Source organism: Cetorhinus maximus, chromosome 17 (genome assembly GCF_964194155.1).
Source record: "Cetorhinus maximus chromosome 17, sCetMax3.hap1.1, whole genome shotgun sequence".
In the NCBI taxonomy this organism is placed as follows: domain Eukaryota; kingdom Metazoa; phylum Chordata; class Chondrichthyes; order Lamniformes; family Cetorhinidae; genus Cetorhinus; species Cetorhinus maximus.
This window is the reverse complement of record NC_135895.1, coordinates 12,560,834-12,583,953: the sequence shown is the minus strand read 5'-3', so window position 1 is coordinate 12,583,953 and position 23,120 is coordinate 12,560,834. Positions and strand designations below refer to the sequence as shown.

Sequence of the window (23,120 nt, the reverse complement as noted above, 5' to 3'; positions counted from 1 at the left end):
AAAAGTTAGTCTCAGTAATGGTGACCATGAAACCATTGTCGATTGTTGTAAAGACCCTGGTTCACTAACGTCCTTTAGGGAAGGAAATCTACTGTCCCTACCTGATCTGGACTATGTGACTTCAGACCCATAGCAATGTGGCTGACCCTTAACTGCCCTCTGAAATGACCTAACAAGCCACTCAGTTCAAGGGCAATTAGGGTTGCACAACAAATGTTTTTTGTTGGCCTTGTCAGTGATGCCCACATCCCATGAAAAAATAAACTATACAGCCGATTGTGCCTGAGCTGGCTTTATGAAAAAGCTATCCAATTATACACAGAAAAACATACATTCTCTGAAAGCTGAAAAATTTTCAGTGCTCAAAGAGCACTACTGAACCTTCCTCATTCATTCTTAAGCTCCAGGTACAAAGCTCGATGGATATTTTAGCTGTGAACAGAATGCTAAGAGACTGCAAAAGGACATAGGCTGGTTAAGTTATTGATCAAGAAAGTGACAGATGGGGTATAATGCAGAAAAGTATGAAATCAAAAAAGAACATTTTTTTAAAAAGGGTGAGAAACTAGATGATGTTGATATTCACAGGATTTGCGGGTCTTCCTATACAAATCAGATTAAGTTAACATGCAGGTACAGCAAGCAATTAAAAAGGTAGAAGGTAAATAAAAGCCTTTACCGCAAGGGGGTTACAGTACCAAGAGTAAGGAAGACTTGCTGCAATTTCATAGGGCTTCTGTGAGACCATACCTGAAGTATTGTGTACAATTTTAGTCTCCCTGCTCAAAGAAAGCCATACATGTCTTGGAGTGGGTGCAAAAAAATATTCATTTGATTGACTTTTGGGATAAGAGGATTGTCTTATGAGCAGAGTTCAAGTAGAATGGGGCTTTATTCCCTAGTGTTTATGGAATGAGAGGTGATCTCATTGCAATGTATGAAATTCTTTAAAGTCTTGACAGAGTAGATTCTGAGAGGCCGTTTCCCCTGGCTGGTGAGTCTAGTTCTGGTGGCCATAGCCAAAGATAAAGAGGTCAGCCTTTCAGAACTGAGATGAGGAGAATTTCTTCACTCAGACTGTTGCCAATCTTTGGAATTCTCTATCCCAGAGAGCTATGGATGCTCAGTAAACGAGTATATTCAAGACAGATCAATAGGTTTTAGGGTGCTAAGGGACTCATGAGTTATGATAGGGCAGGAAAATGAAGTTGATCCTGGAGTTCAACAATGATCTTAACAAATGGTACAACAGGCTCAAGGTGCCATATGGCCTACTTTTGCTTCTGCTTTTATGCCCTTGTTCACATTCTGTACGCACTTCCTTCTTTCCTCATCTCCATGGTGCCGAAACTGGGATTTACTGTACTACCTCCAGTTCTAACTCGTTCTTTCATGAGACCTCAAAACTTTGCGATAATGACCTGTCCAATTCATTTATGACATGAGGAAGTAGAAAAGAAAAAGCAAGCACTGCATTTCTCTCAGAACAATCCTGTTCGAGATACATTCAAGGTTAATTCATAACGGAGCATCAAAAATGCCCTGAAAAGTTCACACGGATCAGATGTTTGTACTAATTTTACCTTGTCGGCAGTTTAAATGTCAATAATTATGTAGATTTGAAAGGCAACATGTCCAAGGAACACAGAGAAAGGCTCCTTTCTTCAATAACTGATATATCTATGTTACTGACTGACTGAGACTGTATGAAGTGAAACATTGAGTAACAAATCTTGCACAATACAAACTTCAGTAATTAAAGGCAACAGGCTTTAAAGGTGCCTTCCTTAAAATGAAGACATTTACTGGGAATAAACTAAAGGAAGCCAGTCCCATCACCACCCTCTCACCCCAGCACCTTGTGAAGTGGCAATTCTACTCGTGAGCATGTACATCATTCAGTAACTTCTTGCGAGGAAGAGATGCTCTTTTAATCGTGAACTGCCAGGAGTTGCTGGGCAATTTGCTCAGTTCGCCTCACGAAAACAGTTCCTCCACCCTCAAACCTCCTGAGAGTTTCATGAAATTACAGCATTTGTCTATTAATTGCCAATTAAACTCTGTGCGGAAAGTTAAGGCTGGTATCTTTTTATAAGGAGATTTCTATTCCTGCAATGCCAATCAATCTGATCAGCCCAGAAAAGGAGCAGCTCAAACTTTGGATTTCCACTCCTACTGGTAGTAAGTAGTTGAGATTTTCAAAATGTAAAATTAAAGTTCTTACTTTGTCATCATCTCTTTTTCCTCTTTCACTATTGATTTCGCTCTTTATTCTCTTTCTGTACCTGACCTAACTATAATTCACCCGTCTACTGTCCTTTGTTTCCTTCTCTATTCTTAACTCTCACCAGTTAAGGAAATACACTGTCGGCCCCATCTTTCACCCAGGTCCCAAATGCTCCACTTATCAGCAATTTTCTGCACAACAGTTTTCTAAGATTAAGGGGAAAAGTCCGATGAACAAAACTAAGTGCAAGATGGCCCACCCCAGCAAATTTAGGGCCATCTGGCTTTGAGGGGAACTTACCGAGACCTCTTCGTCGGCGGCTGCATCAAGCTGACTACTGTAGAAGCTGCTTCTATCGTCTTCATCATCCATGTAGACAGGAGGCTCGTGCGAGGTCATGAAGGTGGATGGCCGGAAGAGATGCTTGTTGAGAGGGTGCTGGCGCCTATTTGAAGACTGAAGTTTTAAAAGGGGAGAAAACCCCACAAATTTAGTCTCATTTATTCAGCCTCAAGAATAGAGAATGCTGGAAACACTCAACAGGTCAGTCAACGTCTGTGGGAGAGATCAGACAATCTATCATTCAGGTCTGGGTCCTTCCTGTTCTAACCCACTTGAAACATGAAGTTGCCGGCTCTCTCTACAGATGCTGATTGGCCTGAGTGTTTCTAGCACTGATCTCTTTAACATCTACTAGGCTGACAGCATATCAGAAGGTTCTTATACAACTTGCTTCTATATAGTGTTTTACCACATCCTCAGAATATGTGAAAGCCTTCACAACTAAGTAATTACTTTTAAAGCACAGTTATTGTCATTATGTAAACAATTGCAACAACAAATTTGCATACATGAATGACTGCCCTGGATAGTGTATTTTTGGTATTATTGGTTGAGAGAGTTAACTAGGACAATTCCTTTTGTTTCTTTTTAAAGTACCGTGGAAATGCTTTACATCCATCTGAAAGGCAGAATATGTTATCTGAAAAATGCCTCTAACATTCCAGCACTTCCTCAGCACTGCTCGAGCGCTAGTGTCGAGACGAGTGTGATGCAAGTGAATCAAGGTAGCCCCAGGAGTAACAATGATTCTTAAAATGTGCTGGTAACAAGATTGGAAAGGAGGTATTGCATTGATGATGTTGTTATAATGCATCCTGTTCCAACCAGGACCAAACTAAGCACACCACAATCATGATTACTCTTTAATCTGAGCAATTAGGGGACATTTTTTACATCAGTTATGTTTGTCAAAGTAACCTACTCCTCCTTTAAACCCATGTCAGTACCTGGCTACTGTAAGCAAAACAATAATCTTCTATATTTGAATCAAGCATATTTATTTTTATTTAAAAGATATCAGCATGAAATCGGGGCTATGACGCAGTAACAGTGAGGCTCTCATAACCACAGGCAGTCTGCTGACAAACATGCTATTCAATGAGGAAGAAAATTTAGTAGATTAACTGACTACATGGAGGGAGCAAGAAAGGGATGTAAATAAAAAGCAAATAAATTAAGAACAGGTATCGAATTAAAGTGGGAGTGCAAAGGAAGAACGAGGGAGAGGTTTAAAATAGGTGTGGAGACTAAAGGTATAACTTTAATAGCAGAGATCAACTTTAGAATAATATGCTGACATGTCCAGCGGAGTGATTTATTGCATATGATTAGGGAGTACTGCCCAACAATAACCTGAAAGAGAGTTTTGCTTCTCTTTTGTCAGTTTTCTCCAAATATCTTGATGTAAACTCGTTACACACTCCGATAACCAGAAAGTGGCCATTATTCACTCGTGATACTGGACGGTGAGCGGCAAGATGTTCTATCAGAGTGTGCATTCGGGGAGAAGGGTGGGGGAACCACAGCTGTATCCCTCTCTTACCCTCATCCAAAGTCCACTTTACAGTGATGACTCACTGAACAAGGCATCAGGAACAAGATAATAATAAAAACAAAAGTGCTGGAGCAAGATGCCAGGCTGATTTCTATCCTCCAGCACAGATTTGCTTTGTTGTAGCAGTCATTTGGGTTGAGGTCAGCTCTGACCTGTATAGTTCTGTACTAAACAACCTCTATTAGAAGGTAATCAAGATTGTACCATGTATGACATCTCTTCCTGAAATATTCTTCACATTTCTCAGAAACATTATCATAATTCAGAACAGGCAGTGTCACTCCATAAACTGCACCAAATTAGTTCCCATTTGAATTTATTTCTATTCGATGTTTGCAATTTGAAGCTTATTTATCTAAAAGATATAATAAATAAATATACAATGCTATGTAATTAAATATTGAAGTGCGTAAATTGCACAAGTCAACATTGATCTGGAAAGTTTTGGTGCAAAAGCGAAGTTTCCCTACCCCTCAGGAAATTTGACGAACTGTTTTACACCGGTTTTATGCCAAAACATCAGTGTATGTGAATTTCCTCAATCATTAAACTTTGTCCTCTGAATGCACTTAGCTCATTACCGTAACTTCAACCCCACACAAAAGACCAGAGAACACAAGTTTCCTGCGTTTACACCAATTCTAAATGAACATAAATTACGTCCAAAATTTCAGGTACAACAGGACTCGGAGTAATTGCATAGGAACATATGAATTAGGAGCAGGAGTAGGCCATTCAGCCTCTGAGCCTGCTATAAGACCATGAGGCGTAGGAGCAGAAGTAGGCCATTCGGCCCATCGAGTCTGCTCCACCATTCAATGAGATCATCGCTGATTTGATAATCCTCAATCCCACTTTCCTGCCTTTTCCCCAAAACCCTTGATTCCCTGACTAATTAAAAAATCTGTCTATCTCAGTCTTGAATATACTTAACAACCCAGCCTCCACAACCCTCTGCAGTGAAGAATTCCACAGATTCACGACCCTCATAGGAGTGATACCTCCTCATCTGTCTTAAATAGATGACACCTTACTCTGAGATCATGCCCTCTGGTCCTAGACTGTCCCACAAGGAGAAACCACCTCTCAATATGTTCCGCCATTCAATAAGATCATGACTGATCGGATTGTGGCCTTAACTTCACATTCCGATAGCTTTTTGACTAACAAGGGAGTCAAAGGTTATCTACTGCCGTCTTGCCAACCGGAAAGAGATCCATTAATCCCTACCCTCTGCTTCTTGTTAGCTAACCAATCCTCTACCCATTCTGTTATGTTGTCCCCTACACCATGAGCTCTTATTTGCATAGTAACCTTTGACGTGGCACCTTGCCAAATGCCTTCTTGAAATCTAAGTACAGCACATCCACAGGTTCCCCTTTATCCACATTGCTTGTTACTTCCTCAAAGAACTCCAACAAATTAGTCGAACATGATTTCCCTTTCACAAAACCATGTTGACTCTGCCTGATTGCATGAAATTTTCTAAGTGCCCTGCTATAACCTCCGCATTTAGGGTACACTTCCATTGGAGCTGGTACAGTGAAGGTTCACTAAATTTTTAAAAATTCATTTATGGGATGTGGGTGTCGCTGGCTAGGCCAGCATTTATTGCCCATCCCTAATTACCCTTGAGAAAGTGGTGGTGAGGTGCCTTCTTCAACTGCTGCAATCCACGTGATACAGGTACAGCCACAGTGCTGTTTGGGAGAGAGTTCCAGGATTTTGACCCAGCGACAACGGAGGAATGGTGATATATTTCCAAGTCAGGATGGTGAGTGACTTCAAGGGGAACTTGCAGGTGGTGGTGTTCCCATGTGTCTGCTGCCCTTGTCCTTCCAGGTGGTAGCAGTTGTGGATTTGGAAGGTGATGCCTCAGGAGCCTCGGCGAGTTTCTGCAGTGAATGTTGTAGATGGTGCACACTGCTGTCACTAATCACCGGTGGTGGAGGGAGTGAATGCTTGTGGAAGGGATGTCAATCAAGTGGGCTGTTTTGTCCTGGATGGTGTCAAGCTTCCGAGTGTTGTGGGAGCTGCACTCATCCAGCCAAATGGAGAGTATTCCATCACACTCCTGACTTGTGCCTTGTAGATGGTGGACAGGCTTTTGGGAATCAGGAGGTGAATTATGTCACAGGATTCCGTGCCTCTGACCTGTTCTTGCAGCCACAGTATTTATATGGGTGGTCTAGTTCAGTTTCTGGTCAATGGTAACCCCCAGGATGTTGATTGAGGGGGATTCAGTGATGGTAGTGGCATTGAATGTCAAGAGGCGATTGTTAGATTCTCTCTTGTTGGAGATGGTCATTACCTGGCACTTGTGTGGCGAGAATGTTACTTGCCACTTGTCAAACCAAGCCTGGATATTGTCTAGGTCTTGCTGCATTTGGACAAAGACTGCTTCAGTCTCTGAGAAGTTGCAAATGGTGTTGAACATCAGTGAGCACCCCCACTTCTGACCTCATGATGGAAGGAAGGTCATTGATGAAGCAGCTGAAGATGGTTGGACCTAGGATACTACCCTGAGGAACTCCTGCAGTGATGTCCTGGAACGGAGAAGAGTGACCTCCTGCAACCACAACCATCTTCCCTTGTGCTAGGTATAACTCCAACCAGCAGAGAGTTTTCCCCCCCGATTCCCACTGACTCCATTCTTGCTAGGGCTCACTGATGCCACACTCGGTCAAATGCTGCCTTAATGTCAAATCTCACCTCACCTCTGGAGTTCAGCTCTTTTGTCCATGTTTGAATCAAAGGCTGTAATGAGGTCAGAAGTTGAGTGTCCCTGGTGGAACCCAAACTGAGCATCAGTGAGCAGGTTATGGCTAAGCAAGTGCCGCTGACAGCGTTGTCGATGACCTCTTCCATCACTTTACTGATGGAGAGAAGACTGATGGGGTGGTAATTGGCTGGGTTCGATTTGTCCTGCATTTTGTATACAGGACATACCTGGGCAATTTTCCATATTGCCAGGTAGTTGCCAGTGTTGAAGCTGTATTGGAACAGCTTGGCTGGGGGGGTGGGGGGGGGCCAAGTTCTGGAGCACAAGTCTTCAGTTCTATTGCTGGGATATTTTCAGGGTCCATAGCCTTTGCAGTATCCTGTACCTTCAGTCATTTCTTGATATCATGTGGAGTGAATTGAATTGGTTGGGGGCCGGTATCTGTGATGCTGGGGACCTCTGAAGGAGGCCGAGCAGGGTCATCCACTCGGCGCTTCTGGCTTAAGACTGTTGCAAATGCTTCAGCCTTATCCTTTGCACTGATGTGCTGAGCTCCCCAATCATTGAGGATGGGGATATTTGTGGAGCCTCCTCCTCCAGCAAGTTGTTTAATTGTCCACCGCCATTCACGACTGGATGTAGCAGGGCTGCAGAGCTTGGATCTAATCTGTTGGTTGTGGAGTTGCTTAGCTTCGTCTATCACTTGCTACATATGCTATCTAGCACGCAAGTAGTCTGTGTTGTAGCTATGCCAGGTTGACACCTCCTGCACTCTTCACTGATCCAGGGTTGATCCCCTGGCTTGGTGGTAATGGTAGAGTGGGGGACATACCGGGCCATGAGAACAAAAATTGTGGTTGAATACAATTCTGCTGCTGCTGATGGCCCACAGCTCCTTATGGATGCCCAGTCTCGAGTTGCTAGGTCTGTTCAAAATCTATTCCATTTAGCATGGTGTTAGTGTCACACAACACGATGGAGGGTATCCTCAATGTGAAGGCGGGACTTCGTCTCCACAAGGACTTCATGGTGGTCATTCCTACTGATACTGTCATGGACAGATGCATCTGCAGCAGGCAGGTTGGTGAGGATGAGGTCAGTTGTGTTTTTCCCACTTGTTGGTTCCCTCAACACCTGCCGCAGACCCAGTCTACCAGCTATGTCATTTAGGACTTGTCCAGCTTGTTCTGTAGTGGTGCTTCCGAGCCACTCTTGGTGATGGACGTTTAAGTCCCCCACCCAGAGTGCATTCTGTGCCCATGTCACCCTCAGTACTTCCTCCAAGTGGTGTTCAGCATGTAGGAGCAATAATTCATCAGCTGGAGAGTGGGGGGGGGGGGGGGGGCAGATGTGCGTGTGTGTGTGGTAGGTGGTAATCAAGCGGTTTCCTTGCCCACGTTTGACCTGATGCCATGACACTTCGTGGGGGCCAGAGTCGATGCTGAGGACTCCCAGGGCAACTCCTTCCTGACTGTATACCACTGTGTTACCACCTCTGCTGGGATGGTGATGTCTAGGACATGATCTGTAAGGCATGATTCCGAGAGTATGACGACGTCGGGCTGTTGCTCTCCCAATTTTGGCACAAGGCCCCAGGTTTTAGTAAGGAGGACTCTGTAGGGTCAACAGGCCTGGATTTGCCTTTGTCACTTCCGGTGCCTAGGTCCAGCTGGTTTCATTCCATTTTATTGACTTTTTAGCAGTTGGATACCGAGTGGCTTGCTAGGCCATTTCAGAGGGCATTTAAGAGTCAACCACGTAGATGTAGGATGACAGATTTCCTTCCCTAAAGGACATTAGTGATGAGTTTTTGTGACAATCGACAATGTTTGTATGGTTATCACTGGACTTTTAATTCCAAGTTTTTATTGATGGGATTCGAACCTGGGTCTCCAGAACATTAGCCTGGATCTCTGGATTGCTAGTCCGGTGACAACACCACTATGCTACCGCCTCCCCTTCCCTGGTCTATTTGGATGAGGGGGGCTGTCCTATGATGAGAGGCTGAGCAAACCGAGTCTATTTTCTCTGGACTTAGAAGAATTAGAGACGATCTCATTGAAATGTGCAAGATTCTGAAGGGGCTCAACAGGGTAGATGCTAAGAGGCTGTTTCCACTGGTCGAGGAATCTAAAACGCAGGGGCACAGTCTCAGTATAAGGGGCCGATCATTTAGGACTGAGACGAGGGGAAATTATTTCACTCAAAAGGTTGTGAATCCTTGGAATTCTCTTCCCCAGAGGATTGTGTATGCTCCGTCACTGAATACTTTTAAGGCTGGGATAGACAAGATTTTTGGTGTCTCAGGGAATCAAGTGGAGTTGAAACCCAAGATCACCATGATTGTATTGAATGATGGAGCAAGCTCGAAGGGCCATACGGTCTACTCCACAGCCTCAGAGTAAAGGGAAGACCTTTTAGAACAGAGATGAGGAGAAACTTCTTCAGCCAGAGAGTGGTGAATCTATGGAATTCATTGCCACAGAAGGCTGTGGAGGCCAGGTCATTGAGTGTATTTAAGACCGAGATAGATAGGTTCTTGATTGGTAAGGGGATCAAACGTTACGGGGAGAAGGCGGGAGAATGGGCTTGAGAAACTTATCAGCCATGAATGAATGGTGGAGCAGACTCGATGGGCCAAATGGCCTAATTTCTGCTCCTATGTCTTATGGTCTCTCTGTGTTTTTTTTTAAGTACTGCATTCCACATCATCATAACTCAATGCATAAAAAAATTCTCATCTCCCCTCTGGCGCTTATCCAAGTTGTTTTAATTTGTGCCACTTCAAACACAAGTAGGTTTCACAGCTTCCTGGGAGTGTTTAATCTAACCAGTTTATTTTGGGGTACTTGGGTGGATTCTACTCTACCGGCAGAAGCTGAGAAACAAATGCGAGCGTTCAATCTTTACATAGACAGAATAATTTAAAGGTGTTCGATTTATCACCAGCCAGCTTGGTCTCTCTCAATGTAGCTCTTTAGTTTCGTTCCATGTGCCTTCAGAGACAGCAGCATCTCCCAGTTATGTTACAGGACTGTCATTGGCAGCACTGGCATTAATTTACGGGCCATAAATTTCAAACAATGCTTGCAGAGAGAATTACTGGGTTATTGACTTGGTCAGAATCAGAAAATTAAATCCTTTATCATCTACAATAGATTTATATAAATAAGAGCCAAATTTGAGTTATACCTGAGTTTGAGTACCCATGTGAATCAGTTTATATAATTCACTTCAGCATAAGCAACTATGTTTATTTCATCTGTTAGTGACAAGACGCCAATCTGTTTACGATGTGTATCAAGAGTAAGGAAAAATCTATGCATTCCTTTACTTCTACTCAATAATATTCAGCAACAAATATTTTGGGATAAGGATTTGCAAAAGGATTCATTTCAGATAATGCATTTAAAAACACCAAGTTAAAAGCAGGCTGGAGTTTCAAACATGACAGTGAAATAAATATTTCACCCATTAGACAGTCTTTAGTAAATAGATGATCTAGAGCAGGGGTTCTCAAACCTTTTGCTTGAGGCTGGCCCGACAGTATTATAAAAATTCCATTAGCCCCGTAACACAAGTATTTTCAATACATAAAGATTAGTAATAAAATTAAGTATATATTTATTACTTTTGTTTCACTCAATATGAATTTTGTTGATGGTACCGAGTGGCTCCAGAAATATGCCGAAAATGAGCAACAAATTCACAGGCAGTGAGGTCCCCAAACAGAAAACTAGATGGATCACGACACACAGGAACAGGACATTCAGGTCAACCAGAACAGGTGGTGTTTATGCTCTACTTGAGCCTTCTCCCATCTTAATCTATCATAACCATCTACTGCCTTCTCCCTCATATGACTGTCTAGCTTCCCCTTAAATGCATCTTCAACCACTCCCCGTGGTAGCAAGTTCCATATTCTCACCACTCTCTTTAGGTGAAGAAGTTTCTTCTGAATTCCCTATTGGATTTCTTGGTGACTATCTTATATTGATGGCCTCTTCCCCACACGAGAGAACATTCTCTCTGTGTCCACTCGATCAAAACCTTTCATACTTTTGAAGACCTTATTGGGTCACCACTCAGCCTTCTTTTTTCAAAAGAGAGGTCCTGCCTGTCAATCCATTCCTGATTTGTACACCTACGCATTTCTGGTCTTATCCTTGTAAATATTCACTGCACCCTCTCCAGTGTCTCTCTATTCTTTTTATAATATGGCACCCAGAAATGCACACAGCTTTCTAAGTGTGATCTAATCAAGGTTCGCTACAGATTTAGCATAACTTCCTTACTTTCCAATTCTATCCCACTAGAAATAGAGCCCAGGGCTTGGTTTGCTTTTTTTATGGCCTTTCTAATCTGTAGTGCAACTTTTAATGTTTGGTGTATTGGTTCCTCTAATCTCCTTTGTTCCTCCACACCATCTAGACTTGCCCCTTCCAAGTAATAAGTGACCTCTCTGCTCTTCCTACCAAAACGTACTACTTCATATTTACTGGTGTTGAACTACATTATCATCTTAAAGTGCGTATAATATGTCACTATTGCCAACTTCACATGTCTTGTCTGCTCTGATTCATTCCCCATCACTGGATCAAAAGGTGAATATTCCCTTGTTAAGCTTTTTATATATTGGGTTAGAAAGGAGTCCTATGCACATTGTAGGAACTCCATTCCCTTATTCCCCCTTACCTACCTCTCCTGTCTAATTAATATCAGGGTCATGTAAAAGCAAAATACTGCAGATGCTGGAAATCTGAAATTAAAACTGGAAAAACTCAGCAGGTCTGGGAGCATCTGTGGAGAGAGAAACAGCATTAACATTTCAAGTCTCTATGACTCTCCTTCTAACCTTAACCTTGAAGAAGTCATATGGGCTCAAAACTTTAACTCTGATATCAGGGTAGTTTCTTTTCCCGTGTTCTTTCTCCACCTCCCTTCCACAATTAGGTGGTCTGTAGACTACACTGATTAGCGATTAATCCTTTATTATCTTTCATATTAATCCACATGGATTCTATTTTGTCTTACTGATAGCTGCGTCGCTTTTTCTATTGCCATTATATAATCCCTAATAGGTATAGCTACTCCATTTCATCTTTTACCCAATCTTTTCTAAACATATTATAATCTGCAATGTTTAATTCAGAGTCCTGATTTTTCTGTAGCATGTCTGAGTAATCCCTATGTTCAGTTCCTCCCAACATGATTGCTTCCAGCTCCCCTGTTTTATTGCAAACACTGAGCGTTGATGTACAGACATTTTAATTTCCATAACTCCCATGCCACCATTGTTCTTCCTTACTTTATTCCTTCCTGTGTTCCCTTGCACTGTTTGGTTTATTTTAGGCTGCTTATTTTCTTGTAGATCCCTCCCCGCATCTTACTGGTTTAAAGCCTTTGCCACCACCCTATTTATCCTTTCTGCTAGGAAACAGGTTCCATCCCAGTAGAGTTGGAGCCCATCCCATCAGTACATCTCCTTCCTGTCCCGGAACTGGTGCCATTGTTCCATGAATAGGAACCCTTCTTTCCCACACCAGCCCTTTAGCCACATGTTAATTCTCCTGATCTGTCTGCTCCTATGCCAATTTTGCACATGGCTTGGGTAATAATCCAGAGATAATTATGCTGGAGATCCTGCTTTGTTTGCACTGTCCACCTAAGCTCAAGGATCACTTCCCAATGCAAAACAGTACACTTTAAATATCAACAAGTTAACATTCATGGCCATCCTCACGAGAGTGATTCTCTAGGACTCTGGACCACAAATTCCTGGGACTGGCACCAGCAGCAGCAATGGGCAGTTTGATCAGCTACCTGTCCCATTCTGGGTTCTTAAAACAGCTGCCATGAACAAGCAGCAGTCAGCCGCATGAAGAGCAAAAGGTAAAGTCAGCTGACCATTCGTCAACACCCTCTGGTTAACTCTTAGCCCGGGACCCAACAAAACAGCCTGTTGTCCACGTATCCAATTTAAAACAGCAGCAGAGTGAATGTTGCGTGGCCTGGCAGTAAAGCGCGCTGCCCACTGTCACTAATGGGCTTTGGGGGAGGAGAGGGTGGTGGACTCCCTCTGTTCTCTTATGCTTCTCCCGATTTTGGAAGCGTGCAACATCCTGAAATGTGCACCCAATGTGTGCCGGATATAACAGAGGAATTTTTAAATCATATCATTGGATTGCTAGATTTTATTCTTGAAATATGATTTGCCAGACCCCCTGAAAGTTTCTCGAAGTCCCTGGGTTGAGAACCTCTGATTCAGAGAATAGAAGACAGCCCAGAGAGCACTTTAATTCTATACTGCATAAGTACACCTTCTAGTGGCTCAGCCATGGAATTGCAATCGCGTGTGTGTTGATTCACGTTGCCCGGACAACCTCAAGAAGATGGTGTGGAGTGGGGAAGGACAACTCATATAAAAACAAAATAAAGCAATAAATAGTAATGACAGCGGAGGAAAATTGGCACACGTTATCTGCTTAGTCTTGTGCACAATACCTTTTTTGAATGCAGGTACAAGTTCGGAGTTCTGCCCGGAATAGGGATTCCAGCTTTAGCTAATTTAATGAAATACTTCTGCACCCTGCTGGCAACCTGGTTGAAAAGAGATACACAAAATAACTAGGGTGAAAGAACAATTAGTACCAACGGGAAAAAAAGATAGGCTAAAGTTGCAGGCATGACTGTTCATCAAACTCAGCATTCATGCTTTTCTGTTTGCCTCTGCTGTGTGTGGAAAGTTCACATTCATTTTAACATGTGCAAAAATACGATCAGTCTAATACTCTTAAAGAAGAAAAGCTTCCATTTAACACCCTCCATAACCTCAGAACATCCAGAAGCACTTTGCAATGTTTATAGTTACTTTTGAAGCATAGTCACTGCCATAATATAGGAAACGTGGCCGCGAATTTGCGCACAGCAAGGCCCCGCCTGCAGGAATAAGATAATGGTCAGATAATCTGTTTTGGGGATGTTAGTTGGGGGATAAATATTGGCCGGGGAACTCCTGCACTCTTACTCAAAATAGCCCACCTAAAATGGCTATTAACTGCCGATCTTTGGATATATTACTCCACAAAGAAAATATTCTGTTGAAGCAATAACCGAGGAGGGCCTAAATGCAACCGAGGGGTGTGCGTCGCTGGGCTACTCCACAGGAGGGTTAAGAATTAATCAGACAGCGTGTGTGTGAAGTCACAAGGCCAGAGCAGAGGATGCAGCCTCTGTGCCCTGAAGGGCAGTCAACCTGTTGGGGCTCAAAACAATCCAGCAGTTTGCACGGTCCTTTTTAATCAGCCAAGTCACAAATATATCGTATTTACTGAATTCAGTTTCAGAGGTTGAACTGAAGATCTCTAGATTATTAATTCAGTACCACAATTGTTGCACCCACAATGAATCATTACACTCAGGTCTGTTAATATCATATCAGCAACTTCATGTTTGAATTAAATAAAAATATGGGTTATATCTTTACACGTAGATCCTAGCGGCTGTGAGGTAAGCACCTAGGCAATTCATGAAGTGAAGAAGCTTGGACACATTGCAATAAATTGTGACTACTGTCATAAATAGGGGAGGCAGTAGCATAGTGGTATTGTCACTAGGCTAGTAATCCAGAGAACCAGGGTAACTCTCTGGGGACCCAGGTTCAAATCCCACCATCGCAGATTAAAAGTCTGATGATGACTATTGTCGCTAATGTTCACTTAAGTCCATCCTTGCCGGGTTTGGCCACAGCAATGTGGTTGACTCTTAACCGCCCTCTGAAATGGCTTAGCTAGCCACTCAGTTGTAGCAAACCGCTAAAAACAAGTCAATAAAGAATGAAGCGGGATGGACCAGCCAGCATCGACCTAGGTACCGGAAATGACAATGGCAAACGCAGCCCAGCCAACCCTGCAAAGTCCTCCTTACTAATATCTGGGGGTTCGGACCAAAATTGGGAGAGCTGTCTCACAGACCAGTAAATCAACAGCCTGACACAGTCATACTCTAGGAGTTATACATTACAGATGATGTCCCAGACACCACCATCACCTACTGATAGGACAAACCCAGCAGAGGTGGTATACAGTGGGGAGGGCATTGCCCTGTGAGTCCTCAACATCAACTCTGGACCCCATGAAGTCTCATAGCATCAGGCCAAACATGGGCAAGGAAACCTCCTGCTGATTACCCATGTACACACCCCAAGCCCCAGCTGCTAGTACTCCATGTTGAATGCCACTTGAAGGAAAAAAGCACCGAGGGTTGCAAGGGCACAGAATGAAGTCCCCCATCCAGAGTACAATGTCCATCACCAGAGTGGCTCAGTAAAACCAATACAGACTGAGCTGGCCGAGTTCTAAAGGACATAGCTGCTGGACTGGGTCTGCGGCAAATGGTGAGCGAACTAACAAGAGGAAAAAACATACTTGACCTCATCCTCACCAACCTATCTGCCGCAGATGCATCTGTCCATGACAGTATCAGTAGGAGCGACCACTGTCCCTGCGGAGGCAAACTCCTGTCTTCACATTGAGGATATCCTCCATCGTGTTGTGTGGCACTACCATCATGCTAAATGGGATAGGTTTCAAACAGATCTAGCAACTCGACTGGGCAGTCATGAGGCGCTGTGGGCCATCAGCAACAGCAGAATTGTACTCGAACACAATCTGTAACCTCATGGCTCGACATATTCCCACTCCACCGTTGCTACCAAGCCAGGGGATCAACCCTGGTTCAATGATGAGTGCAGGAGGGCGTGCCAGGAGCAGCACCAGGCATACCTAAAAATGAGGTGTCAACCTGGTGAAGCCACGACACAGGGCTCCTTGCATGCCAAACAGCACAGGCAGCAAGTGATAGACAGAGCTAAGCGATTCCTCAACCAACAGATCAGCTCTAAGCTCTGCAGTCATGTCACATCCAGTTGTGAATGGTGGTGGACAATTAAACAACTCACTGAAGGAGAAGGCTCCACAAATATCCCCATACTCAATGATGGGGGAGCCCAGCACATCAGTGCAAAGGATAGGGAAACATTTGCAACAATCTTCAGCCAGAAGTGCTGAGTGGATGATCCATCTCGGTCTCCTCCGGAGGTCCCAAGCATCACAGATGCCAGTCTTCAGCCAATTCGATTCACTCCAAGTGATATCAACAATTGGCTGGGGGCACTGGTTAGTGTAAAGACTACATTCTGGCAATAGTACTGAAGACTTGTGCTCCAGAACTTGCCGCGTCCCTAGCCAAGCTGTTTCCAGTACAGCTACAACACTGGCATCTACCCAGCAACGTGGAAAATTGCCCAGGTATGCCTGTACACAAAAATCAGGACAAATCCAACCTGGCCAATTACCTCATCAGTCTACTCTCGATCATCAGTAAAGTAAGGGAAGGGGTCATCAACAGTGCTATCAAGCACACTTGCTTAGCAATAACCTACCCACTGATGCCCAGTTTGGGTTCTGTCAAGGCCACTCAGCTCTTGACCTCATTACCATCTTGGCTCAAACATGGGCAAAAAGAGCTGAAATCCCAAGGTGAGATGAGAGTGACTGTCCTTGATATCATGGCAGCATTTAATTGAGTGTGGCATCAAGGAGCCCTAGCTCTGCTGGGCAGGCAGTGGCATAGTGGTATTGTCATTGGACTGGTATTCCAGAGACCCAGGATAATGCTTTGGGGACCTGGGTTTGAAACCCACCACGGCAGATGGTGAAATTTGAATTCAATAAAAATCTGGAATTAAAATTCTGATGATGGCCATGAAACCATTGTCGATTGTTGTAAAAACCCATCTGGTTCACTAATGTCTTTAGGGAAGGAAATCTGTCATCCTTACCTGGTCTGGCCTACATGTGACTCCAGACTCACAGCAATGTGGTTGACTCTTAACTGCCCTCTGAACAAGGGCAACTAGGAATGGGCAACAAATTCTGGCCTAGCCAGCGACGGCCAAATCCCATGAACGGATTAAAAAAAACTATAGTCAATGGGAATCAGAGGGAAAACTCTCTGCTGGTTGTGAGTTATACCTAGCACAAAGGATGATGATTGCGGTTGTTGGAGGTCAATCATCCCAGTTCCAGGGTATCACTGCAGGAGTTCTTCAGGGTAGTGTCCTCGGCCCAATCATCCTCAGCTGCTTCATCAATTACCTTCCTTCCATCATAAGGTCAGAAGTGGGGATGTGCACTAATGACTGCACAATGTTCAGCACCATTCGTGACTGCTCAGATACTGAAGCAGTCCATGTCCAAATGCAGCAAGACCTGGTCAATGTCCAGGCTTGGGCTGACAAGTGGCATGTAACATTCTTACCACACAAGTGCCAGGTAATGACCCATCTCCAACAAGAGAGAAGCTAACCATTGACATTCAATGGCATTGCCATCACTGAATCCCCCACTATCAACATTCTGGGGGTTACCATTGACCAGAAACTGAATTGGGCTAGCCATAAAAATACTGTGGCTACATGAGCAGGTCAGAGGCTAGGAATCCTGCAGCAAGTCACTCATCTCCTGGCTCCCCAAAGCCTGCCCACCATCTACAAGACACAAGTCAGGAGTGTGATGGAATACTCTCTACTTGCGTGGATGAGTGCAGCTCCAACAACACAAGAAACTTGACACCATCCAGGACAAAGCAGCCCGCTTGATTGGCACTCCATCCAAACATTCACCCCCTCCATCACCACTGCACAGTGGCAGCAGTGTGTACCAAGTACAACATGCAATTCAGAAACTCACCAAGCCTCCTTCAACAGCACCCTCCAAATCCACAACTACTGCCATCTAGAAGGACAAGGGCAGCAGACATATGGGAACATCACTGCTTGGAAGTTTCCCTCCAAGCCACTCACCATCCTGACTTAGAGATATATTGCCAATCCTTCACTGTCACTGATCCCTTCACTGTCACTGGATCAACATCCTGGAACTCCCTCCCTAACGGAACTATGGGTGTACCCACACAACATGGGGCTTCCGTGGTTCAAGAAGGCAGCTCACCACCACCTTCTCAAGGGCAATTAGGGATGGGTAATAAATGCTGGCCTAGCCAGCGACGCCCACATTCCATGAATGAATTTTAAAAATGAACATTTACACAGACCTGACTTTTGTAATAATGAAAATTTGACACAGGCTGCCCTAAAAATACATTTAGAATCATTAGATACATTAAAATATTGATGGAAATTAACTTAAGCTTATATTGAAGAGCTGCAAAACCCCTAGTGAACACTGAAGTTACCTGTTTGGCCGTTCGGTTGCCTAGTTTGTCAGCTATCTTCTGCCAGCGTCGCGTTTCCACTTCTTCGGGAGGATATTTAAGGAGCAGCTCCTCTAATCTTTTCTTTAAAATCAAATCAAAAAATACAGTGCATGTCACAGTCTTAAGTTAATTTTCAATTAATGTACTGGTTCAGAATTGATTGAGAAGTGCTACATTTTCTCAACTGCTTGCACAATCCTATTTTTCCACAGTATCTAGACAGCACCAGTAGGGGGAGGGGGAGGGGGAGGGGTATCGGTGTGGCCACAGATTTAATCCACACAGCGAGGAAGGTGTAAATTGGGAAACTCTAGGCTGTTCCACACAGTAAATATTAGCAGAAGCCTAGAACTCACTCACTAGCCATCCATCTCAAGCACAGCTGATGTATGAACTGAAGAGCCCAGAAAAGAAAATCAAAGGCATGTCATAGAGCAACCAGGCAGGGAGGGAGCCTGACCTTGAACACGCCTCCTGGCAGTTGAGAAAATGATCTTAAATTTAAAAAAAAACAAGACGAAAGAGATTTTGAGACGTCTACGTTTTGCAAGCTCAAAGCAACAGGGCATCCACGTTTATAAAAGTAAAATGGCCTGCTGTTTGTCTGTTGGCAAACTCCTCAGAAGTCCTTGTGCCAATCTCAACCAAACTTGGTGGGATAATACATTGGGTGCAGGCATGTTATAAGGAGGAAATGACATCTAACCACCCCCACTGATGGGGGAAGTGGGAGGCTTTGGCCTCCGAACAGGGGTTCCCATGGCCCTGCCTACACTGTATCCCCACCAACACCGTCACTCATGTCAACCAACCTAAACGTACATTCCAAGAACGCAATGAATTTACATCATAAATCCCCGACTGACTTTCATATTTCATTTTGTTTCTCATTTTATTTGTTTGGTGTAAGTTACTGTATGCTCTGAGACACTACACATTACTTGGTAAGGGAAAGCAACAGGTGGAATACGCAGAGCAGGGAGGTGAAGAGGCTAGGGCAAAAAGTAGACAGAAAGCAGCAGGCAGCAATTAGAGAAAAGGAAGATGAAGAGGTTAGAGCAAGGCGGCAGGGAGTTGACAAAAAGCGACAGAATGCAAGAACCACCAGTACTGCCAGTAAGAGACCAAGGCTCTTTAAGGAAGCTTTATGATTATGGGGTCAGACACAGAATATGATATTGACAGTAGATCAAATGTATGTAAGTATTGTGGTCCAAAAAAGTGGAAAGAAGAGCCACCTTCAATGAGTTGTCTAAATGGTAATGCATGATTGCCACCCTTAAGTGAGCCACCTGACCCACTGAATGTTGTTCTTATGGGAACAACAAAATTAAAATATTTCTTGAAAAACATCAGAAAATATAACTGCTGAGTAGAATCACCAAGAAATCTCTCTATTTTGGCTCAAGAAGGAAGAGCTTCTTGTATGGTCCATCATGAAATAATTATTGTTTCCACAAACACCGAAAATGAAGACAGCAACACTGAAAATGTAGAGTGATATTACAGACGTTGCCTTTGACCCTGATGGTGAAATATTCAGCGTATTAACAATCATTGAGGAAATAGGTGTAGAGAAATGATTAGCAGAGATCACATCGTAAAAATGTAAAGCTAGTTAAACTAAATTCGAGTCAAGTGAAGCAAATGAAAATAAATTCATTGTGAAAAGAAATTTTTTTGACAAGTAATGCTTTTGAGTGTAATAATTTTCTATGGATTTAGGTATTTGTGCTTCATATTTGTGGGAGTAAAATTGTTAATTAAAATAATTGTGTGAAAGAGGGTAATTAAGTGAATTGTTGAATGAAACCTGTTGGACGTTCAGTCCATATGCCGGTAGGACGAATATCTCAGCTTATTACTTCATGAAAACATTTCATCTTGTTTTTTTTTTTAGCTCTTACTTTTAACTTTCATCCCTTTATTTCCCGGATGGGTAGGATGGGTAGCCGAGCTCGTCTTCTAATAAAACTGACTCTTCCGACATCACGTCCCTTTCTAAAGGAGTGCCTTAATGCTTGAAAACTGACGACAGCAAAACACTGTCTTCAAAAAAAAAAAGGAATTGCTTATATTCCTGATTCAACGCAGAGTGAAGGGCTACAAGAAACAGTCAAGTCAAATCCTGAGACAAGGCCTGGATGGCTGATGCAGCTGAACAGGCAGAATGGGTGGTCTTTTCCCACTCTTGCAAGCTTCGCGTTCATCCTGCTTGAATCCAATATATTTTGTGGTGAGAATGGAAAGTTTACCTGTTCTTCTACACTCCACAGCTGGTTAAATGTTTCTGACTTGGAGTCATCACAAATCCTTCCTCTTATTACCTGAAAAAGTTTACGTAAAAGAAGACTTCAGATACCACTCTTCTTTCAAGAATTGAAAATGACAAATCTGGGTTAGTAAAGATGCAATATTCAATTCGAGGTGTGACAAGTTATTCCCAAAAAGAATCCTGCTTCCACCATCTTAATTAAGCCAAGTTTCGGCTTTTTAGATTTCCATAAAATAAATTATTTGAAACTAGCCCAAACAACATTTGCCATACCTGTAGGAAAAATTCAATGTTCCTATATTATACAACAAAAGAAATGTTGTTGTCCAAATCAACAACAATTTGTATTTATAAAGTGCTTTCGAAAGAGTAAAACATCCTGAGATGCTTCACAAAAGTGCATCAGAATTTGACACCGAGACACATTAAGATAATGTTAGGTGAGCAGACCAAAAGTTTAGCCAAAAAGGAAGGCACAGTGATTGCAAGTTAAACCATTTCTTACTGTTATGGGGATCATGTGACTGTATAGACTATTCAGCCCTAAGCGTGGGGAACCCTCAGGGGCGGAGCCTTATAACCTTGGTCTCGGAACAAGCACATAGCCTCTTCTGGAGCCTGTAAATAAAGTTTACTGTTTCATACCAGAAACCAGTCCTGCACCCCAAGTTGTAGGTTTTAAGGAGCATCTTAAAAGGTGTGTTTTAAGGTGGGAATTCCACAGCAGAGATCCTAGAGATGTTGGCACAGCCACCAATGGTAGAGCAAAGAAAATTGGGGATGCACAAGAGGCTAGGTTTGGGGGGATTAAGACACAAATGAAGATGGATAAGCTGCACAAGCTTTTACTTTTCACTACCCGGTTCCAAAATTTGTAGGATTATTTCCAGAATCCGCCATCGCACGACAAGCTCACGCACAAAACGGCACCGAGTAATTCAGAACTTCGGACATACTTAAGAAATGAAAATTTTTGCTAAATGGTAAAGAAATGCAACTGACAGAACTTCCCCAACCCTTCTAGGGGCATTTTCACGTTAGTTACAAAGCATAAACCAAAATGGTTTATTGTACAAGAAAGGCCTGACGAGAATCTGGAAACAAGTGACGCTCTTGTAGGGACGTATCTGATTTCAACAGGGGACAAGCGGGTAACAGAGAGCAATCAAAAATTACTAAACTACACAGGGGACTGGTAATTCTGAGACCCAGGGTAATGCTCTGGGAATGTAGGTTCGAATACCGCCACGGCAGCTGATGAAATTTGAATTCAATAAATATCTGTAAGTAAAAGTCTAATGATGACCAAGAAACCATCGTCGATTGTCATAAAATCCCATCTTGTTCGCTAATGTCCTTTAGGGAAGGAAGTCTGCCATCCTTACCTGGTCTGGCCTACATGTGACTCCAGAACCACAGCAATTGACTCTTAAATGCCCTCTGAAATGGCCTAGCAAGACACGAAGTTGTATAAAAACGCTAAAAAGTCTAAAAAGGAATGGGACTGGACGGACCAGCCAACACCGACCTAGACACCGGAAACGATAATGGCAAAATCAGCCCTGTCGACCTTACAAAGTCATCCTTACTAACATCTGGGGGCTTGTGCCAAAATTGGAAGAGCTGTCTCACAGACTCATCAGGAAGGGTGCGTGCCGCACTGTAAAATTACATACGAACACATACGAATTAGGAGGAGTGGGCCACACAGCCCCTCGAGCCTGCTCCGCCATTCAATAAGATCATGGCTGATCTGAATGTAACCTCGACCCCACATTCCAGCCTATCCCCGATAACTTCTAGTAGTGCTGTTGCAAAGCAGTTTTGCTTCTCACTGATTTTATAGAAAAAATAAACATGAATTCAGAGGCAAGGCTCAACATGACTCCAAATCAAGGCTCCCAGTCAGTTTGGGATATAGCATCAGACTTGCGCTACAAATGTTTAGTGTTGGTGCAAGCATGAAACCCCTTTGCACCGACTTTAAACTTGCATCTCCTTTAATTTCATGGTAAAGCTGAATTAAAATATTGCATCAAACTAGTTCATTTTCACCATTTCCCTGGAAGCATTTTCTCACCTGCGCACGGCTGTTTATCATTACTTCGGGGGCATCGCTTGAAGGCAACATTGAAGAGTAAAAAGAGGAGGATGATGACTCTGCATCCTTCTTGGAATCCATGGGGCTTTTTGGTCTCACAGGCAAACCTGGCCCAGCCGAGAAAACTTTCAGATATTAAACAAAATTTGAGAAGCTCCAAATTAAACAAAATACAAGTTCTGACAAAGAATTGGACTTACACTTGCAAAGGAAAAAATCTGCTCCTTTAACATAACAAAACGGCCCAAAGCGCTTCACTGGCGGATTATAACACAAGACACTGAGCCACAAAAAGAAATATTCAGGCAGGTGACCAAAAGCTTGGTAAAAGGTTTAAGGAGCATCTTACAGGAGAAAAGTGAGATAAAGAATGAAAGCAGTTTAGGGTGGGAATTGCAGAGCTTAGGGCCCAGGCAGCTGAAGGCACAGCCGTTAATGGTGGAACAATTAAAATTGGGGATGCTCGAGAGGCCAGAATTACTGCAGGGCTGATATCTCTGAGGATGGCTGGGATGGGGGAGATCACAGAGATAGGGAGGTCAGAGGCAACGGAGCATTTGAAATCAAGGATGAGAATAATCGAGGTGTTGCTTAACCGGGAGCCAATGTAGGTGAGCAAGC

The 23,120-nt window shown here is 43.3% G+C and overlaps 1 protein-coding gene across 6 annotated transcripts in view; it reads right to left on the bottom strand.

Moving 5' to 3' along the window:
* The window catches only part of zzz3 (zinc finger, ZZ-type containing 3), a 113,428-nt gene that overhangs the window by 6,836 nt on the left and 83,472 nt on the right, over positions 1-23,120 (bottom strand). For 5 of the 6 annotated variants that reach the window (XM_078560717.1, XM_078560722.1, XM_078560718.1 and 2 more), the window contains exons 5-9: positions 22,479-22,624; positions 20,379-20,450; positions 18,103-18,204; positions 13,351-13,446; positions 2,528-2,683 (exon numbers count right to left, since the gene is read on the bottom strand). In XM_078560717.1, the coding sequence (XP_078416843.1) occupies positions 2,528-2,683; positions 13,351-13,446; positions 18,103-18,204; positions 20,379-20,450; positions 22,479-22,624 (572 nt within the window). The remainder of the gene's footprint in view (positions 1-2,527; positions 2,684-13,350; positions 13,447-18,102; positions 18,205-20,378; positions 20,451-22,478; positions 22,625-23,120) is intronic. The other variant, XM_078560719.1, reaches the window with a different exon arrangement.